Here is a 21386-nt window from a genome sequence, read left to right as displayed (position 1 = left end):
GCGGAGGTTCTTGTAGGTAGATTAGGTGAAAAGCTCCTCCTCCAACAATGAAAGGCAGGGAGGACAGACTCTGCTTGCACAGTAACCTGCAGGACACTCGCCGCCACTCCACTTGTATTATTGTTCTGAAACCCCTTGTGTACTGGGTCCGAATTCTGGGCACTCCCTTCTTTAAGTATAGTCTAACTGCAAGACATCCTTGCACGGGATGTAATGTCCATTCCTTGGTGCAAACACATTGAAATGTTAGCCCATTACATTGGCTAGATAGTGCTGTGGCCCTCCTTGAAGTCTATTGACAAGAGCACTAAAACCAGTCATGGGAATACAATTTCACGGGAAGGAGGAAGAGTGTATCCTCAATGAAAACGTGAACTCCTAGCTAGACTAAAACGAGTCCCTGCATGTACATTAAATTTAGGTTTGGATATTACCGCTTACCTGCTGAAACGGCTGCTAAGCGGCATTTGAGCCTGATCTATGGTGTTATTGGAAACATAAGCTCATGTTATGCTCATGTTATGCTAATATGTCCGTCATACATTAGCGGTTGGAAATTGTATCTGAAGCCTAAGTTTGAGTAAAGTAGTCGAAGCATTGTCGAGGCTATGAACCTATGCACGCTGACAGAAAATGAAGCATTGGTCCATTCGGTAGCCAAATATATACACCGCCTTGGAAGCAAGACGATGCAGAGCAACACAGGTTTGATCCCGGGGTCTGCACTCAGAAACCTCTGGGTATATAAATAACCAATTAGTGTGAATGTATCCTGTATTGCAGGCCTTTTATTTGGGTGTAGGGTAAAATGCTATCCTGTGCATGGATTTAAGTGGGATAGCAGGAAACATTACAAAACAATCAATTGTCAAGCAGAAGAATTGGAGTATGTGTCATGTACTGTAGGTGCTCCTAGGGATGGAGTCAATCGTAATGGGTTTTATTGGTACAGCAGACATGTTGGAAAAACATCCATTGCTGAACCGAATAATTTCAGTATTAGTTTTGAATGGACTTTTTGTATCGCGTTGTTTGTGTAATCAGTTTTAATGTTTGTTTTTTTACCATATTAATGTAATTGATATTGTTAATAATGGAATGTAACTGTATGGCAACTGATGTTATACTGAATAAAAGTATTGTCAGCGTCCCTCGTTTATAATTGATTGCAGTACAGTATATCTTTAATTGTTTTCCGAAATATTATTAAAATTCCCTTATGGATCGCCCTGTAGTTTTTCCGGCTTCTGTGACTGAAGCATTTGTGAACGTGAGCATATGTCCAATGAACCTGATTTACTGCAATGGGCTGCATTCAAAGTGTTATGTAGTCTATATTCTGCTGAATGTAGACACGGAGCTTGCTCTAGTCACAGCTGGAGTTGCTTAGTTCATCTTCTGAGCTGGATGATCCTTGGTAACGTTGAGGAGCGCAATTCAGGCAAGTGCAACTAGCACAGACGGTGACATTGAAGTGCTGGGGTCAGTACAGTGGGTGAATGCACCCAGGGCTTTAAGTGGACCGGGGCCTGCCGGGGCTCTGCCCCAGCAGGCTCTGAAATTTTGTTCTGAGGCGGGGCCCTGTCGGGGCCCACTAATCTCCCCTGGCAGCCCCGGCCACTACATGAAAAGGCATTTTTTCTACAGCCTGAAGTTCTCGCTCGTGTGCGACAGCTTCAGGCTTCAGAAAAAAATGTCTTTAAGCCATAATGGTGGCGCCGCACCTGCGATGCACGTGGGCCAGTGCCACCATTATGGAGAAAACGTGAGGCCGATGGAAGCAGAGGCCTTGCTTTCTAAATACTGAAGCTCCCGCGGATTCCCGGGAGTTTCAGTCTTTAGGAAAAAGGCCTTTCTTCCAGTGGCCTCACCCTTTCAGCCTTGATGGTGACACTGCCCCTCCCCAGCTGGCGAGGGGCAGCGCCACCATTAAGGCTGAATAGGCGAGGCGCTGTCCCCTGCCAGGCAAGCCTATAGAAATTACATGAAGAGATTAGCACCCTCTTCCCCCATAGGGGAGAGGGTGCTAATCTCTACAAAAGGCTGCCTGGCAGGGGTGCCAGTAACCCACTGAGCCAGGGCTCGTCAAGGGGCCGTGGCCTAACGGGCCATCAGGATTCCCGTTGTTAGGCCACGCCCCCTTGATGAGCCCCGGCTCGGTTTGTAGTGCCACTTAAGGCACTGAATGCACCTGATGCATGTTGGCCCATGTCTGTGAGAGCCACCGGCCAGAGGGAGCAGTCAATTCACTATAGGAATGCACGTTAGTGCAGATTGCCCGAGTTGCCCCTGTCGCCCCCCCCTTACATGTGCTGCTTGTTCAATAGGCTCCTATGAACATGTGGCTTGGCGGATACGTGTATGACATTACACATTGAGAGCCCCCCCCCCCCAATCTGGCTATGGAATGAGATGGTTTTAACCCCATGAATAATTGTTCCATCCTGCTGTGCGTTGTCCACATTTGGTGCAGGATGGGAATGCCAGTTGGGTTATCGAGCTGGGAGCTGCTGGGCAGTATCCAGTGGCACATATATACTTCTGGTTATTTGCCCAAAACGAGACACTTCGGGAAAAAAGTTCCTTAATGAGATCTTGAGGACCCCGTAGCACTTCATGTAGTGTCCCATTCCACATTCCAGCAGAATTCTTTTTCCAGTACAAATACAATTGTTAATGTTTCGGTTTTCAGAAATACGCCAGCAGAGGCTGGCGGGCAAACGAGCCACGTGTCCACTTGTTGGTCCGCATTAAGGTCTGTTAGGGCTGGCCATGACTGGCGCTGCCCAAGGCATGTTGGCCTTCCACAGAGACTGGAATGTCAAGACCCTTGTACACAGTCGGCAAGTCATTGCACAGCCCCAGCCCTTTCCCAGGCCCCCACACTGCAGCAGCACCCCCACCCAGTTGAATAGAGGACTGCCGGGCTACTGTTCTGCTTCATGCTCTGCACACCAAACAAGCACGCACAATCACTCTTAATCTAGCAGCAAACCCAGATTATTCTTTCATATATACAAGCAGAAACCAAACATCTAGCGGTCAATTAGTGCATACACAACGATGGTCTAATCGTTCATTCAACGTGCATACGTCCCATTCATCCAGCAGTCACTAACCCACTGGCTCGCTCATTCGCCCACATATGCAGACCAATCCATCCACATAGCCACTATATCCCAACGCAAATAAACATCCTCATCTCCCCACACAAGGACTTTCGTCTCCTAGAAACACTTGTGTACATGCGTGTTATAAAATGCCTCATCGTAACATCACAGCCCACACGCAAGCATTCTCATTCTACCAGCTGTATCATTTGTAGACTGCCCCCTTCATACCTTTGTTGCTCCTTGGCACCTAGCATTTCCTCCCATCTTTTTAATTAGAACAGTGGGGGACGTCTTCAGTTTTACCCTGAAAAATATATATTTGAGGCGTGAGTATTATGTACTTTGAGAGGTTTTGTCTGGGATGGGGGAAATGGAGAGGTTTCAGTGAATCCTCCATCACTGTGGTTCTTGGAGACTATTGTTTTTTCTCTCCCCAAGCATCAGATTTTATGTAGCAAAGAGCCCTATACACAAATCGTACTGGATCCTTCCTTGTAGGTAGCGTCATGTGGTGGTGTGCCTTTCAAGCATAGGTATGCAAGTCACCACACCTGGCCGGAGACCTTTACTTGTACCAGATGCAAATGTCTGCATTTAGCCTGGTTCAGGTCCAGCTGGTGTTTCTTTAAGGCAATAGCGTAAACATGTCCTGCTGAAGGCTGGTCTGGAATTGAGGCCGATAGAATATGGACGGCCACTGTGTCAACATGTGAATTCATGCGGAAGTCCACATCAAATGAACCCCCAGGTTACATGCCTTTTTTCTATAGACAACGACTTCTCCAAATAAGATGGGGAGGATGAGGTTATCGTAATGAGGTTTCTTTGACTGGTTCAAATGGGCTGAGGACTTGGATTTCAGTTTGAAACCATTGAACCAGAGGCTGTTATACCCTAGCCATTTCTTGATGGCTTAGAGTACATATGACAGGATCACGAATTCACCTTGCTGGTGCTGGACCGTGACGAGCAAGCCGATTTGTAGATCAGCATTGCAGAGAGTGGAGGTAAGGGTGGAAGTGTGATTGGTAGGACCAATAGTGGCTCGATATAAATGTTGAAATGTGTGCCTAAGATCCCTTACGTAACCCACACTCAATGTGGTAGGAATTGGACAAGTCTTTGCAAAGTGGCCTACTTTAGCTGAGGTCTGTCTAGAAGGACGTAAACCACCCGAGTGCTGGAGGTGTGATGAGAGCCATATAATGTAGGCCACATAGAAAGATGGTGTGATGCACTCTATGAAACGCCACAGACTGAGAATGATCGGCATCTTGAGGGGGCATTAATCTGATTAGCCTAGTTAAGTGATCCCACATTGTGACAGGTGTAGTTTCTGTTAAGGGTTGAATCTGAACGGTTGTCCGGTGTTGGTTGTAGGTCATGCACTGTTTCCATCCAATTGCACACATTTATCCACCCCTATAGCATTGCAAGCAACATTCTTCTGTCTGTATGTCCATTCAACTAACATTTGTTCAAGCCCTTCAATGCATTCACACATCTAGTAATCCATCAGCCCATTCATCCCTTCATGTGCATCTTTGTTAATCCACGCCCTGCATCTCTCAAGTTTTGCGCTTTGGCTGCCCCTTCCTTGTGCCTTCACTGCCCCTGATTTCGACACTTATATTCACCTGCCAACCCATCCTGATCCCTGACACCTTACCCGCTGTTATTACACCCCAGCAACATTCCTGTACCAAACCTTAGCAGGCAGCGTGCCACTCGTCATAACACCCAGTGAACCAAATCTGTTCATTCACTGATCTATTCATTCACCCAAACGTGTGCACTTCTACAATCTCATGCTCACTGATGTGACCATGCCACTTGTCAGGAACTGATCTATTGACTTTGCCAGTGATGTGGTAAATTGGGTTTGCAAATAGTTGATTACTTGTGTAATGCAGTTTGAGCACGAAATAGATGTAGTGTTGAAACTGGGCAGTAGGCATCCCTGAAATGCAAGGTCTGGTTACCCCAGTATAGAAAAAGGAAGAGAACACTATACACACCTAATTATGGATGTAGCTTAATAAATCAATTGAATAGTGTAAAGAAGTTGCTTATTATCTTGTAGAGTTATAGGTACAGGGGGCATCTAGGCTGGGGGGAAGTGATCAAGAAAGTGTCCAATTAGGAAACCCACGTCCCCTGCCCATCTATGGCTTAAGCTGTAGGGTTTTTAATAAGTCTAGTGTCTGTTCTCTTGTATCAAGAGGAACAGAGTACACTGTAATATATTTCAAAAGTATTTACTGAGAATTGTATATGTATTTCTTCAAATATGGAAACATGCAATTCATTTCAGCAAAAAACATTCAATTTGAAAATAAAGGTACAGTATAAAATACTTTAATATTCAAGTAGCCCAACACGTTTCGAGTAATTTCCACTCTTCCAGATCGAAAATTAATTTCAACCAATTCTACAAAAAGCATTTATAAGAAGTTTTAGTTCATGTCTCTCAAATTGTTTACAGCAAATATTAACGCGACATGACTTCACCAAACACATGCGCGAAGAACATGTTGATTTCCATCAATAGTTCGGTCAGTTTCTGCATATTTCTTTTCTTGCTTACACCGTAGGTTCACCGAGGGACTTGTTTTCCCCTATACTTTATAACTTCAATTACAAAAAAAATGCACAATATGAAGTGTTCGGGATGGTTGTAATGACGTCACTCGTGCATGCACAGAGTGACGTCATACACCTCTCAGCATATCAAAACTCATTCATTTTACGAAATGGCAGTCGCAGTTTGACTGGCCAGAGCAACCGGACGGAGCTCCAGCAGTTCTATTTATGATTCTCCTGCTACTACCCCCAAGTAAGTTCTTACAAGCACTAGTTCAGTGCTTACTCTTGGTTCTAACACCATGTCCTTAAAAACTTTATTCCACGTTTTACAGATCTGTCATTGCACTTGTGATCTATTGCATCTAAAGAGGGAATCTCCTATTGTGACAAACCCCAGCACTCATAAGATGCTTGAAGACTCAATATCTAGTCAGGTTTCGCAGATATTGTAGAAGATTGGGATACTATTCTTTGGTAAGACCAACCTTTCCCTACACCGCGCTTATTGCATTAGACATGTTAACTAAATGTCCACATCCCCCTACAGGGACAGATTGTATATTCTGGTTCGGATGACTTCCGACTTGAAGAATCGACTATACACACAGGAGCATTGGACTTGCTCCCATAGGTATGAATAATTATCGATATATACGTTTTCATTAATCAAGCGATGACACTTATATGGCGGAAGGATAATTAATGAACAATATTTCTGCAATATTAGCTCTTTAGTACAAACAGTCTTCTAACATGGTGCAGTGAAAGTAACGGGCGGTACACAAAATCTTGAACTACTAAGCAGACAGCTGGAATTTTCACCCCTAAAATGTGACTAGTTTTGAGTTCCGGCAGAGCGTCCGGTAAGAAAAGCATCAGTTCATCCAGTTCATGGTCTTTAGGGCTTTATTTAAGCGTCAGATGGACTTTAATGAGGGCATTTCTTAGAAAAGTCGATCAAAGTGCATTAGACGGTCTCTTGAAACACGAGCTTCGTTAATAAGCACAATCCTTTGGTTAGAGCTAAAACCTTATTAAATGGATTTTTACATTCCGAATCATACATAGATATTTAGACCATTTGAAACAAACTATTGGGTAAACTGATGGAATTTGCTCTGTTTCTTTAGATATAGAAGGAATCAGGATTGGATGAATTATTCATATTGTAAGTTTGAATACGGGTTTGCAGTGGATTTATGTTATGTCAATTGTATTATTTCATGAACCTCGGTTGACTCATTTTTTAAATACTCCTAACAACTCTTCTAATGAAAACCTTTATAACTAAGCTTACCGCAGTATAGACACATTTTGTTGGAGTGCCATTCAGTTGTCCTTCTGGGTCACATCAAGTAGGGAAGCTAAACCAGAATGTCTGCATGTTTAATGCATTGTTTGAAATTGCGCCATTTGTTTGTTTTTTCATTGTGAGGGTTGAACTGATGTAACTTGAAGCTTTTTCCGTTGCTATGATACATATGCCCTTGGCAAAAGCATGCCTGCCAAAGAAACTACATGCACACTCGTATGTGGTACTCCAGCCTGTGCCAACCCGAACAACTCCCATTTCTACACTCAAACTCGACACCCACAAACCAACCGAGGCATGTGCACATGGCTATGTATGCCCTCATCAGAGTGCAAACAAAAGATTATGCCATGCATCTAACTTCCATACCACAGCCTATGACCAATTCATCCTTGTACTTTGGCCTTTAGAGGTAGCAATCTGGACACAAACCCCTCAATACCCTCATTGTAATTTCACCCAGCTACTCCCCTGCATGCAGATATCGGGACACTTCCGGTCTGCAGGCACCAAGAAAAGATCACAGCCCTTTTGTGCCTTCCTTCCCTCTCATCCCAACTAAGCCACAAACCCACCTACTTCCCTAGTAGCCAGAGTTCCGGTAGACCATGCAAATAGCAATGGTCAACCACACAAATCCTAATAGATCATTAATATTCTGACTATTTATATTTTTGCATTCCAAGTAAAATTGTTTGGCCCCTGATGTTACTGTACCTCCACCTTTACCCTCTTGTGTTAACTGTACATTAATTGATTCGTACGTTTTCTTGCAGGTTTACTTGAAGAAACTAACCAGCGAACGTGGTCGGAAAGCTTTACCAGAGCATAACAATATCCCATTAATCAACGTTAACGCGATTTCATCCATTGACTATATTGTGGAAGAACAGAGCCTTTACTTTGGGGTCACCAAGGGGGATTATATTGGAATGTCAAAAGTTAAGGACTCGGGCACTATGTCCTGGAAGAAAATCTTGGTGGTAGAAGCTACAGTGATCTCATTGGCCGTGGACTGGCTTGGTGGCAACATATACTGGATCAGTACATGGAAGCCGTGCGTTCGGGTCGCCACCTTTAATGGCATGTACACTGTCGAGGTGATCAGTGATGGACTCTACAGACCATCATCACTTGCTATATACGAGTCTAAAGGAGTCATGTGCTATGCAGATTTCGGCACAGAAGACCAAAAAAATGGGCCGAAGATCGAGTGTGCCGCTATGGATGGCAGCAGAAGGAAGGTTCTATGGAAGAAAGTGAAAATGCCAGTGGGGCTCACATTCGCAGACCTCGGGACAAGACTGTACTGGGCTGATAGATGTAAGTGGATATATATGTATATACACATAATGTGATATGTGAAAAGCAATTAATGTCCACTAATATGTTCCAAATGTAAATAGAGAAACTATTCATTGTTATAAATGTTTGATGTTTTGGGGATAAAAAATATGAGACCTGGCAGCCACAGTACGTTAGAAGTACAGTCTGGATTTGAAAAGTACAGGCTTTCTTGCCCTACAGGAAAGAAAGCTTGGCAAGGAACTGTAGCAGTCAATAAGTGACTACTTGTCATTTGACAATGACTAAAGTGTATTATTAGGCAGCCTGTGTAACTGTGTGGGATTATGCCATGTTCCTTCACGTAGAGTGCACCCTAGGCTTGCTCCAATGTACCATCCAGTAAAGAAAATGGCAGGTCTGACCAGGTTGAGGGTCAGAAAGATGCAAAATAGACCACAAAGACTATAAAATGCAGGCTGCAGAGTTTCAGATCCCTTCAGCTACTCCACAATGGCTTAAATGTTGTATCACTGAGGCCTTATGTGTTATGGTCGTGTCCCTGGATCGCAGGGAAATTGTCAAAGCAGGGAAGCTTCCATATCTGATGTCTCCTGAGAGATTCCAGACTCTAATCTTACGGTAGCCATGCCGGATGCTCCACCCTATCTGCTGTTGATGCACAGCTTTTAGGAAGTGAGCATTTGGAAATAAAGTTGGCCACCACTTCGTTATTGAGTAGTAAATGGCATTTAAAATTGCTTTAGCCTGAAATGTTGGTGACTTTGCACTCTTGATGAGCTCATAGATATTCCACCACATACAATTAAAATTGACTTGCAGTACCAAGTAATTCCAATAACAAAAAGTGGCACATTAGCATCTAGAAGACCAGTTTAGTTGAACTTTTTGAATTGGCTTGACAGAAACATGTACACTTATCCTGTGACCCGGCTTGTGAACAGCCTCTCTTTGCTCAGCATGTACGAATTCTTCTGAAAACTGATTAGGATTAAAACCTGATGAACAAAATTCTCAAAATGTACTTAAAGCACTAAGTCACTTCGAGCAATTGTGACCCTCCAGCTTTGTACAAAGGAAATCACTGCAATGTTGTGTATACAAAAACAGTCAGCAAAACTAACTTTTCATTGCTTATTTGTCTTGCTAATTCAATTCACCCAAGCATTAATATCCATAATCAATTCTAGTTATTTATTCTAGTCTAAACGTTGCTAGGCATTTTAAGTATATTCCTTCTATGATTCCTTCTGTCCAAGCAACACAGTATTCTTCAATAATAGCATTGTCGATTATAGGCCTATGTGTTCATATTTAAAATTCTTCCAAAACACTTGATTTTATCCAATATCAAGACAAGTATTTTACTGGAGAAAAATTACTTAGAATGAAAATATATTTACAAACAACATTTGTCTATCTGACACCCCTGTAGGAATGTCGGGTTGTGAAAGTATTTGCTTTGTGTAGGACACTTAAATGTAGGCAAGACTCAAGTACATCTATCTCCTAAAAGTTTGGTTTAGGAAAATAAAACTCTGGGATTGTACACACTTCGCTAAATGCAGAATATGCATGGGCAGCTTTCTCTGAACATAGGTATGTACCTTTAAATTTATATAATTGAAAGGCCGTGTCGCTTGCGAGCTCGCAGACAAGATGGCTGCTTCCTTTTGAGCTCTGCGCGAAGTCTGCACAAGGGAAGGCCAGCACCGTACCGGCCATATAAACTATAAATCCTTGTGGCGGGGCACACACAGAATCGCTGTCCACCATCTGTGCGAGTTTAGGCTAAATAAGCTGCCAGTGTGAGCCCTGAGGGCAGCGAGAAAGCTGCGTGAGCTTGCGCTGCTGAAGGAGCCCGGACTAACTCATTGGGGAATGCTGACGCCACTCGGCCCTAGGAACACTGCAGGACCGGTGATCGTTGGCGGGACCACCAAAGCTCGGATCGGCTGGGCCACTGGAATAGAATTGGTCCGGGTGGCAGGCCCTCCAGCTCGCCAGAGGAGGATCTGGCACATGAACATCAAGCCTTGTGCCGAAGCCAGGTCGCAGCGGGAGGCCTGGGACCCTCTTGCCTGAAAACCAACTAGCCGCTGCACTCCTCTGGAGCCTGGACCCCTGCGGCTGCCGTTGTGAGGAGCGTTGGGTGAGAGTTGGCTCCACCAGCTGGTGTGGTGTGCGGCGCTGGCCGGGATTGAGAGCGGGAGCCTTGTAACATCGGCAGCTGAGCGCCCCCTTGGGTGAAAGGGGGCCTCCAACCCCCCCCCCACACCTGAGCTGGTGAGCTAGAGGGGCTCCCTGCACATGCCTATACTTGTGGCCACTACTGGTGTTCGTCCATGTACCACACTGTGCTCTACAGGGTGCTGCCCACCACATTTGAGTCTTAAATATGCGACCGGTACCCGGATCAGTAGCAATACATACAAAAGCCCCGGGGAGCTTAGCGGACTTCCTAAGCCCTGAAATAAGTGTGCTGACCTTGTGGTAAAACAAAGCCTGCTGAAAGTTGACACTGTTGGACTAGTGGTGTTCACCCTGCAAACTCTTAATAACAGAAGGTGTTTGGGATTGGAGACCCACATATCAGTGAAGAGTAGTGTCAGGCTTTGCTGGTTCATAGAGGGCATTACACACAAAGGACAGAAATTAGAGTTGCACCTTTTCTAAACTCCAGAGCATATTTGGGTGCCCCCCACTCCAAAGCAACAAGATCTCTCAGCGGTAAGACTTGCTCAATTAGTCCCACATCCACGCACCTTGGACACTCTGCATGCTTATCGATCTACTCTTGCATGGAAGGCATGACCCAGTGAGACTCGGTGTGACTGCCAGCAGGAGACTGCGACAGAACTCGCTGTGAGACGAGGGACCACACGTTAACACAGCTCCTAGTGAAGCCAGGGCGCACACTCGGGCATCCTCTACAGAACATAACATTGATCTTGAGGCTGAACTGTGGCATACTATGCGATGGCTGAGACTGTGAGTGGGTCCTCTGGGACATCAGCGGCTATGTGTCCCTCTGTCACCATGTCGAATTAGCTACCCTCTGCCCCATATCATAGCTGGTCGGCTCCCCAGGTCAACCCCATTCACCTGGACCACCCTTATTCCCAGGGATATCACCAGGGACAGGAGAGACTGACATTTCAGCAACGCTAGACCTGCAGTGGGGCTGCCCTGACCTCCCCTGCTGGTGTAGACACTAGTGGGCAATGTCACTGCATACACCAGTCTGCTTGAAAAAGTACAGAGCTCTCCTGGTCATTGAACTGTGGAACACTGAAGAAGGTACTGTATGGCGAAGGGTAATGAGCAGCAATCCCGCTTGCCATTCTCCCAAAAGAAGGGTCTGTGTGGTGGGGGAGAGAAGATGCTGACGCGTGTGACACCACGGACAGGTCAACCCAGGTCTGCTCAGATGAAGCCTCCAGGAATTCTGCTGTGTGCGCCCCGGCTTCGGAACTCAGCCTAGTGCTAGCTGAAATGAGGTCCGGCTTCGCATTCCATCAATAGGAAACTCAACGGAATGGCATACAAGGTCAACCGCATGCAGCAACGTATCGAGAAGGAGTGGTCAAATATCCGAGGCAGAGCACAAAGTTGGGGCCACGAAGGATACCAGCATAGAGGTGACACATGCGATCTGCTAGCTACAGAGGGAAGTCACTGCAATTAAAAAGAACGACAAAGACTTGGAGGCAAGATCTCATAGGAATAACATCTGGGTTGTGGGGGGGTCCCAGCGTCAGTCCCGCAGCAAAACATGGAGATCTTCATCGAAAAGTTAATCCAAGAAGTCCTATAGGAACCATGGTTGTCATCACAAATCTTGGTTGAAAGGGCACATCAAGTGTCGCAGGTGGCCCCAAGACCGAGCCAGAACCCCTGTCCGAGTAGTTGCTTGTTTCTGGTGGGTTATAGATATGCTGTCCATCTAACAAATTGGTCCAGTTGCTGAGCAATGATACTGTAAAGGCCTCCCCCTGAGGGCGGATGAGGCAGGTGGGCCCCTTGGGTGGTCTAGTCCGGCACCCCCGGGCTGTGGCCCACACTGGTCTGCATGTTGGGGACGGGAGGGAGGGTGGAACAGTTCAATGCTAGTTGGGGGTGGGCAGTGTGGGTGGGGACCAGGGTGCATTGGGTGGAAAGAGTGAGGTTGGGGTGGATCAGGATGGGTGAGTCAATGTTGGGAGTTAATTTTTCAAAATGATTCAAGTCTCTTGTGTTTAGGTTTCACTTGTGGTGAGGTGTCGGGGTATATGGAGGCAGGGCCAGTCTGTCCACAACAATTTGTGGCCTATGGCTATTTGCAAGATACTAAGCTGGAATGTGCGAGGGCTAAACAACCTGCATAAGACCTGCAAGGTCATCCAGTATTGTGAAACACATGGAGCCAAGGTAGCCCTCCTTCAGGAGACCCACCTGGTCGGTGGTGTGAATGAGGGGGTCGCCAGGTCCTTGGGGGTGGGGCGGGGGGTTTGTAAATATTACACCTTCTACTCCACATACACATGTTACTCCAGTTTCGTACCATGGAAACAGTTATCGACCCAATGGGAGGTTTGCGATCATCTCAGGGTGATGGGGGCACAGTACTTTCGAGGTGTCACAAATATCTGCATACCAATATGGTCTGGGAGGGTGATCTCAATGTCATCCTAGACCCAGTAAGAGATAGATCAGCTGGTGGAACTCGCCCGTTATCTCGGGCAGCGGAGGTGCATGTCTGAGTTGGAGTTTGGGGGGGGGGGCGGAGGTTGCTCCATCCAGAGGGCATGGAACACTCATTTCGCTCATTTCACTAATCCATCCATAATAACTCCTCACGCCTAGACTATATGCTAGTGAGCCCACCCCTAGTACGATCGATTGTAGCCTTCTCCCAAGAATGCGGTCTGACCACTCGCCTGTCCTCTGGTCCCTAGCTGTGGGTGGTGAGGGTACGCCTCAGCCCTTCTGGCGATTCAAGGCCACAGCACTATCTGGCAAAGTATTCTGGAATGAAGTGCTTAGCCTCGTCAAGTCATACTTCCAAGAAAACTTGGGTTTGTTCTCCCCAATGAGTTCCACATGAGAGGCATTCAAGGTAGTCCTCCAGGGTGGCGGGGGGGGGGGTGTTGTCTTTCCCTGGAATTGGGAATATTGAAGACTATTTGAAGACAACTAACTGGAGTAGAGCTAGTTATCAAGGGCCGCGAGAGTGGGGTTGAGGAGGGGGATGCTGACTCCAGAGCCGGTTTTCTGGGATGCATTGGACTGCTTCAATAACCTAGCCAAAAGCAAGGTTAAATACCTGGCAATGGCTCATCGATATGAAGAGGGCCGGCCTGGTAGGTTGATGTCAGCAATGATCCAACGTGAAAGGGGAGCCACGGATATTGCCGCTGTGGATGGTGTTGTCGTAAAACCGGATGCCATTCTCGACACCGCCCGACAATACTATGAATGCTTATACGCATCTACGGGGTCATTACCCGCATGGGAACTAGGGAGATATGTGAGCGAAGCATCCCTGCTTGTGTTAGAGGGAGGCTACAACAGGAGGCGGTTGAGGCGCAGGTTCAGCCTATTACACATAATTATATCCTACTGGTAATGCAAGCCTTACCTTCCACCAAAGCGCCTGGTGCCGATGGAATAACAGCAGAATTTTACAAGGAACTTGGCCCAGAGGTAGTCCACATCTACTGTCCGTGTGGGAGGAGGGGATGAAGGTGGAACAGCTCCTCCTGCTATGCGAGAGGCGGTGGTCACTCTGATCTTGAAGCCCGAGAAGGACCCTCTCGATTGCACCTCGTACCGCCCTACTTATTTGCTGAACCTAGACACTAAAATCTTTGCTACGTTGCTGGTAGATTGACTGCTCCCGTATGTCTCGACCATTGTCTGTGCGGGCAAGTTGGGCTTCATTACTGGGAGATGGACCTCGCTGAACCTGCGCAGGCTCTTTGCCATCCTGGCTCAGATTGACCCCAAGGTACAGGCAAAGGCAGCGCTACTTGACATGGAGAAAGCCATCAACTCTGTCAAACGGAGCTACCTATTTGATGTATTGTGACAGGTGGGCATCCCAGAATACTATTTGACATCAGTACGCCTTCTGTATGCTCGAGCAAACGCTCGGATAGGACTTGATGGCAAACGATCCAGGGCCTTTAGCTTGAGCCGCGGGACCAAGCAGAGATGCCCGCTATCGCCACTGCTCCTTGCAATCGTGATTTGTATCTGTAAATTCCACTTGATAAGGGGCATGGCAATGGGATGGGCTAGAGAATTGGTGTCATTATACCTGGTTGTTGTGATCCTGTACTTCAAAGGCCCAGCAATTTAATTTGCAACCGCTCTCTGAGGAGATAGCGCAGTTCAGTTGGCCCTCGGGCCATAGGATAAACTGGTCAAAGTCAATCCTGTTACTACTAAATGAGTCTGCTGTTAAGCGCCTGGATACTATAAATGGGAGCAGACGTCAGTCACGTACTTAGGGGTGCAGGAAAGCTGAGATGCCCGAACAGGAGAATAACCACATAAGATGCCTGCATGCTCTGAAGTCCAGGGTAGAGTGATGGTGAAAACTCCCGCTTTTGACTGCTAGGTTGGATCGCGGTAGCCACAATAATGATCCCCAAACTACTCTACATTTTTCAAAACATACCTGTGTGGCCGGGAGTCCGTTACTTCGCCAAGCTGAAGGCCCAGTTGGTTAAATTAAGATGGCATCCACTGCCCACCTGAGTTAGCTGGGACTCTTTGTTTAGGCCCTGGCAATGTGGAGGCATTGGTGTACCATATGTGGACTTGTATTTTCTTGTGACTCAGCTGTATTTTGTGTCCTCCTGGATGCCGGTTGCCCCCTACCCTCACGTACACATCAAAAATGCTTGGTGTGTCCTTCTGCACTACAAGGGGTGCTGGTGTCGAGAAAAGTGTCAGATAAATGCAAATTCAACCCAGTAGCGTGCACAGTGCATGCATGGAACAGGGTTCTGAAGCGATTGCGGGTTGATATCCCCTTTGACCCGGGCCTTCAGCTTTGGAATGGCAAGTGCCTGCCACCGACATATGATGAAGCTGGAGCTCGAGAGTGACTGGGAGTGGGGATCGACATGGCTGATGTATACCCTGAGGGAAAATATGGATCACAGGAGCAATTCTCTCCTAAAATGGGCGTAGGGTTCCGATGTAAACTACAGTATTTCAGAATCCGGGCCACCTTAAGAGTGGTCCCTGTCATTCCCCAAGATGCCACCTGCTCTCCCGCTGCTAAAATACCTACTGGGATCTCCTTCTGCGAGACTGGTGGTCTCCACGCTGTATGGTCTAATCCAATGCTATTCCCCCCTAAATACCCTGAAGTGCAGATGACGATGGGAGGAAGATAACAGGGTTTCCTTTACAAACAGTGGCCAATGCTCCGTCAGCGTACACATAGCGGTACATTTAACACACGATTACAGTTGATCCAATTTCAAGACCCTGCATAGTGTACCTAGCCCCAGCTCGCCTTCATCTGTTTGATCACACCAGGGCAGGCAGTTGCCCAAAATGTAATGCTGAATTGGCTGACTTAATTCATATGTTGTGGCTATGACCTAGGCACCAGGACTTCTGGGAAGGGGTGGTGGAGGCAGTCTCCAATATGCTGGGCCATGAAGTACTCTGCAAACTGTTGTGCTCTGTTTGGCTGGCTCCCTGGGACACCTAAGCAGAGATGGAAACTGCTAACGACATGCATGATAGTCGTAAGGAGATGTATTCTGTTGTGATGGACTGGTTCGACCACTCCTGCAATCGGGACTTTGCTCAGAGACCTAGTCTGGGTCAGCGATACCGATTAAGAGAATAGCCTCCTATGTGGGCAGCAGAACAGTCCCAATAATATATGGGGCCATTTTGTCCTACCTGCTAGCTCAATGGCCCGGGTTGGGACTGGGGGAATCACTGACTGTCCTGCATTCAGTGTATTTGAGTGTAAAGCCAGACAGGAGAATGAAATTCTGCACCACAGTGTGTTTCATGAACAAGACCTGACCCTCATATTATACACTAACTGTTGAACTCTGCTGTTTCTTTGCTGGCAATTTGCTTATTATGGAATGCCGTTGCTGTGGCCCACCGCATTCATGTACTGTTGAATGGATTTGAGACGTGAATCTCTTAATAAAGAAAGTTTTTAAAAGAAATATATAATTGAAAAGTGCACAATCTGCATGTGTGCATGACTTTTACTGTATGTGTATAGTTTTCAGTCTAATCTCATTTGCCTTCAGCTCTGCAAGTTTTCAGGATGGAGGTGTAATATTCTCCAGTAATGGGTACAATGTGAAAACACCTTTGCCCTTTCCCATTACACCTTAGTCTGCCTGTGCATTTAAAGAGAAGGGACTTCAGAGGTTTAACACTTAGTTACGGTCTTCTGTGACTAGGATGAATTGGCTGTGCTACTTTCTGTTAGCACAGACAAATAATATATAGAACTAGGCTCACAAAAGTTGCAGAGTTTGCATATCGTCACATTAGGCAATAGTAGGTCATGACAATACTATGGCCTGCATGTCGGCATGAGCGATGGATTCTATTTACTGGTTCTTAATTTTACAAAAACACTTCTACGTTTAAGTTGCACCAAAATGCTGTCAGTTTTAAACGGTACCTCTCAATACTAAAATGCATTGGGTTTTAAGGAAATTACATCTCACTTTGTATTAAATGTAAATGGGGGACTGAGTGCACCATATTGGATACTGCACTTGTTCTCTGTCATATTAGCATTCCCCTTGGCTAGTTCTCTATTCCCTGGATTTACCATGGACAGTCTATTGGGACAATTTGGAGTTATATTGGGACTCCATCTGGAGCGGATGCCTCAACAAGGCCCTTATCAGGTGGCTGTCTGTAACCCAGTTTCGAATATGGGCTGATCACCTCTCTGGAACGTCTTTTGTCTCCAGTCTTCCAAGGAATCGCTCATCTAAATAGTTTTAGCTCTGCTCCCCAGCCATTCCTTCCAGCGGTTTCAAGAAATATTCTTTAAAATCTGTCCCCCAATATTCAGAATTATCCCTCAGTTCTGTGTGCAAGCTTTTTTTATAATCCGCGCCTCCCCAGATCCTGTGGCATGAAAGGAGGGGCTCTTCCCTCAGTCCCATGACTGCAAATGTGAGTGATTTCCATTACTCATGTTATGGAGAGGCAAACCACTTTTGATTAACATGTACTAGTTAAATAAAATGCAAATCAATTAAATCTACACAACAGGAGGAAGAATACAAAATTTGAATGTTAGTTTTTTGAGAGAGAATAATTTTTCCCCTATTTTCATTTTTTCCATTACGCCCCTGGCAAATTTTAGGGTGGGGTAATGACATATTTTAGATCTAGGATTTGCAATTAGTCCCATGTTTCTAAAAGCTTTCCTTATGAATTCATGATTTTTGTGATGACATTTGGGGATGAAATGCATACATGTAACTTTTCTTCAGTTTGAAAAGAATTGGAAGTCAAATGCCAATTTAGGCAAACAGGTCACTGTTGGTACATCCCACATGAACTCTTTTCCATAACATTGCTATAGGAAGCATATTATAATTGTCAATGCAATACTCTAGTTTGTCTTGTGACTTGCATTCACTTTGAGATTGATTAAAAAAAAACATGATTCAGGCAGGGCAATCTTACAAGTCTTAGCTCATGATAATGTTCTTAAGACTGCATTCCTTAGGTTAGGGCTGCACTCCTCCAACCTGATTTCAGTAACTTGATCAGGCATGTTCCATTTCAAGTTAAATACTTTGTGTTATTCACAATGAAATTATATGTATAGCAAGATGCAATGAAACTGAATTATATTTGGTTATGATCCACAACTAAATCTTCTGCCATTAATACTATGGCACTGTGGGGAAATGTTTCATTTGGGTTCCAAAACTCTACATGGTCGTGAGGCTGCTAAATTCTTTTGATTGCAAACACAATCTTTTACATATGGCCCAGTTCCAAATTCCTTGTACATTTTTTCTGCTTGTCTTTACATATTGAACAGGCAACAGTTAAAGAAATACTTGGTTTACAACTGTGTTTTTAAAGTATGAAATCTGGACTTTTTGCACTGTCATGTAGAATGTTCCCATAAACATGTGCACAATTCTCTGCCTGTCTTTAGGATTGACAAGCCGATCTCTGAATTCAGTTAAAGGCTTTGGAAATAGTTGCACATTTTCTGGTGAGTGCATGCAGTTATGTGCACCTTGCATTTTACAAGGGCCCCTTTTAATCATGGCAGTGAGCAAGATTCACAATCTAACAGGAAGCAAACTTTTGTGAAAGGCCCCTCTTGCTCTTTCAGGAAAGCTCCATGTTCTCAGTTTACTTTAGCCACTTATCCTTTAGTTTGAAAGTTCCTTACAGTATGTGAATGAGCAAATGCATGGTGTATGGGTGTATAAGCGAGGCAATGCTGTGCGTGAATGGTCAAGCGAGTTAACGTTTCAATGTGTGCAGGTGCTTGTTTTCAAGGCTGCAGCACTGATTTTGATGGGGGAGGAGAGGTGCAGCATTTTATACTTGGTATCCATGATAAAGCAAGCATGGGAAGTATTACGTGGCTATAATGGCGTTTTGGTGCAGCCAGTATAGTCATTTCTTACTGTGGTCTGACATTTTTACTTGGCATCTATGATCAAGCAAGCATAAGTATTATAGCGTGTCTAGATTTGCATTAATTGGTGCAACCACTTATTTTGACATGGCATTTTTAATGGAGAAAATCAAGAGGAGTAGGTTAAGTGGGGATACTGGCACATATTGGCAGAGCCAGCTTGGACATGTTTTCTTATAGTTATTGGCATTATGCACAAAGTAAACAGTATGTTGATGCATCCAGCATGTAAATGATTGGGCACAGCAAGCGTGAAAATGTTTTTATGGGTAAACTGCTCATGAAAATTTGTTAGGAAATGCGCCTGTACACTATTGGTGGCTTTCATCTATTGTTTTTTTTCATGCGTTACACACTACAAAACTGATTGCAAAGTGTCCGGCTTTTTACCCAATTTTATAGTCTATAAAGCACCATTTTAATCAATTAAACTTTCTTGGGGGCAGGGAGGGGAAAGAAACCCTTGTAAGCCACCTTGGTTGATTCAGGCTCCCTTGATATGCTTGGTCATGAGCACACATTTGTGGCAAATATTTATGCTTCTCCAATGTAAACATTGTCCAGCCCACCACTGGCTGTTATGCATTGCATTTGGTGCATCCACCCTCTGCAGCAGCCAGAACAGTGTGGTGCATCCATGCATGGGTGAATGAGCCTTTCTCCAGCATTGGATCTTTCATGGATTCACATGCTGCGAATATTCCCCGTTGTCAGGCTGGGAACCTCGGTCACTTTAACCTAGCGTTTTCCTATGGAAAACTTCAACACTTTAGTGTCCTATCAACATCCTTTTTTGGTGCTTTAGGTCCCCACCAATAGGACGTAGGGTATAAATAGCCCTGCCCCGCGGCTTCCCTTAAGATTTCAACTGTCTCCAAACTGTTGGGATCATTTTGTGTTCTTCGTGTTTTGCACGTGCGTCTTGATACTCAAGAATTGTGATGGCTTCAGGCGCTCCGAAGAAGTCTCTTTTCTGGCACTGTGCTACTTGTGGGTTGATGGAGTATGAAGGTGATGGCCATATGGATTGCCTCTACTGCCTTTACCCCCATCACTTGGTAGACACTTGTGAGATATGTCAAGGGTTCTCGCTGAAGACTCTTAAGGACCGCAATCAGCGGTTTATCTGTTGGCTCAATGAGGGCACATACCCAGCCTCGGGGAGGCGGGGTCGGTCCGAAGCCTGTCCTCGGAGCGGCCTGTGAAGTCGCTGAAACATCGCCGGGCGGTGTCGGCCGAACCTCCGGCCAAGAAATATCGTCCTGCTGTGTCAACGTCGGAGGTGGGGAAGAGCAGTAGATCTTCGAGTAAGCAGCTGTCGAAGGGTACGTCTTCGTCCAAGCATGGTCGGTCGGACCATTCCCGGGGGTCTGGTGGTAGGGCCGAGTAGTCGATGGCGCAGGAGAAGGGCTTGTCCAAGCCAACGGAATCGTCCTCGAAGCGCTAGTCTTCCGGGGACCATCACTGGTCGTCCTCCAGTCAGGAGTCTTCTAAACAACGGTCCAGTGATGCCAAGAAGGCCGGGTCTCTGGTGAAGTCAACGCAGAGGGAGGCAGTTCCGACGACCGCGTCAATGGTGGACCGTGTTCGACGGTTGGACTTAAGGCTACCCTTCCGTCGTCGACTGTGGTGTCTGCTTTGGCGACGACTGTTGTTTCCAGTGGGCTGATGCTGTTCTCGTCCACGCGAGTGGACACAGGCAGATTGAGTGGGGCGTGGCAGTCTGCTGCCTTTGATTCTCTTCTGCCTGACAGCATTATGCATCAAGATCCGGCGACTTTTTCAGTGTCTTCGGAAGTGGACGACGACCAGGTTCCGGTGCTGGGGCCGTCTGCTTTGGGCCTTCAAAGTGTGGGGCCTTCGACGTCCAGTGGAATGGGCGCTGGTCCGGCAGGTTATCCGCTGGTTAATCCAGTCTTTTGTCCCTCCAAGTACTGTCCATGCTGCAGTAGTTGTTGGGTCAGCTGGATGTGAGGTTGCCTCCTCCAAATGTGGAACCGGTGGTGCCAGTGGTTGAGGTTCCTGGGGGCCCTCGGAGGAAGTCTCCTCCGGCGCGGGTTGCCTGTGCCGTTCCCGGTGAGGGAAGGTCGTCCACTGTTGTATCCAGAGGAGAGTGACCTGCCTGAGTCACAGTATTCCACAGGACACTGTCTACGGCTTAGTCAACGAGGATCTGCGCATGGGATACGGACGTGGAGGTGGAATAGCCTCAGAGTCTGGCGCAACCATCCCCACCGGATGAAATTTGGGGCGTTCCATGTCTAAGGCTGGTGTGGAATTTGGATTGGCAACAGAGGAGGAGCAGAAGAAATGCGTCCTGTTCGATCATATGAGCAAGAGAAGGAAGGCCGTCTTCTCTGTGCCTATTCTGGACCATGTGTGGCAGGAGGGCCTGCGCACCATG

The 21386-nt window shown here is 46.1% G+C and overlaps 1 protein-coding gene across 1 annotated transcript in view; it reads left to right on the top strand.

The window, feature by feature from the left end:
- Positions 1-21386, top strand: part of LOC138510848 (low-density lipoprotein receptor-related protein 4-like) — a 495073-nt gene that overhangs the window by 239032 nt on the left and 234655 nt on the right. Inside the window, exon 7 of the mRNA XM_069626521.1 lies at positions 7788-8334. Coding sequence (XP_069482622.1) covers positions 7788-8334 — 547 coding nt within the window. The remainder of the gene's footprint in view (positions 1-7787; positions 8335-21386) is intronic.

Source organism: Ambystoma mexicanum, chromosome 6p, assembly GCF_040938575.1.
Source record: "Ambystoma mexicanum isolate Mex_15411 chromosome 6p, UKY_AmexF1_1, whole genome shotgun sequence".
NCBI classification, from domain to species: domain Eukaryota; kingdom Metazoa; phylum Chordata; class Amphibia; order Caudata; family Ambystomatidae; genus Ambystoma; species Ambystoma mexicanum.
Note: the sequence above shows the minus strand (reverse complement) of the source record. Positions and strands in the feature narration are given on the sequence as shown.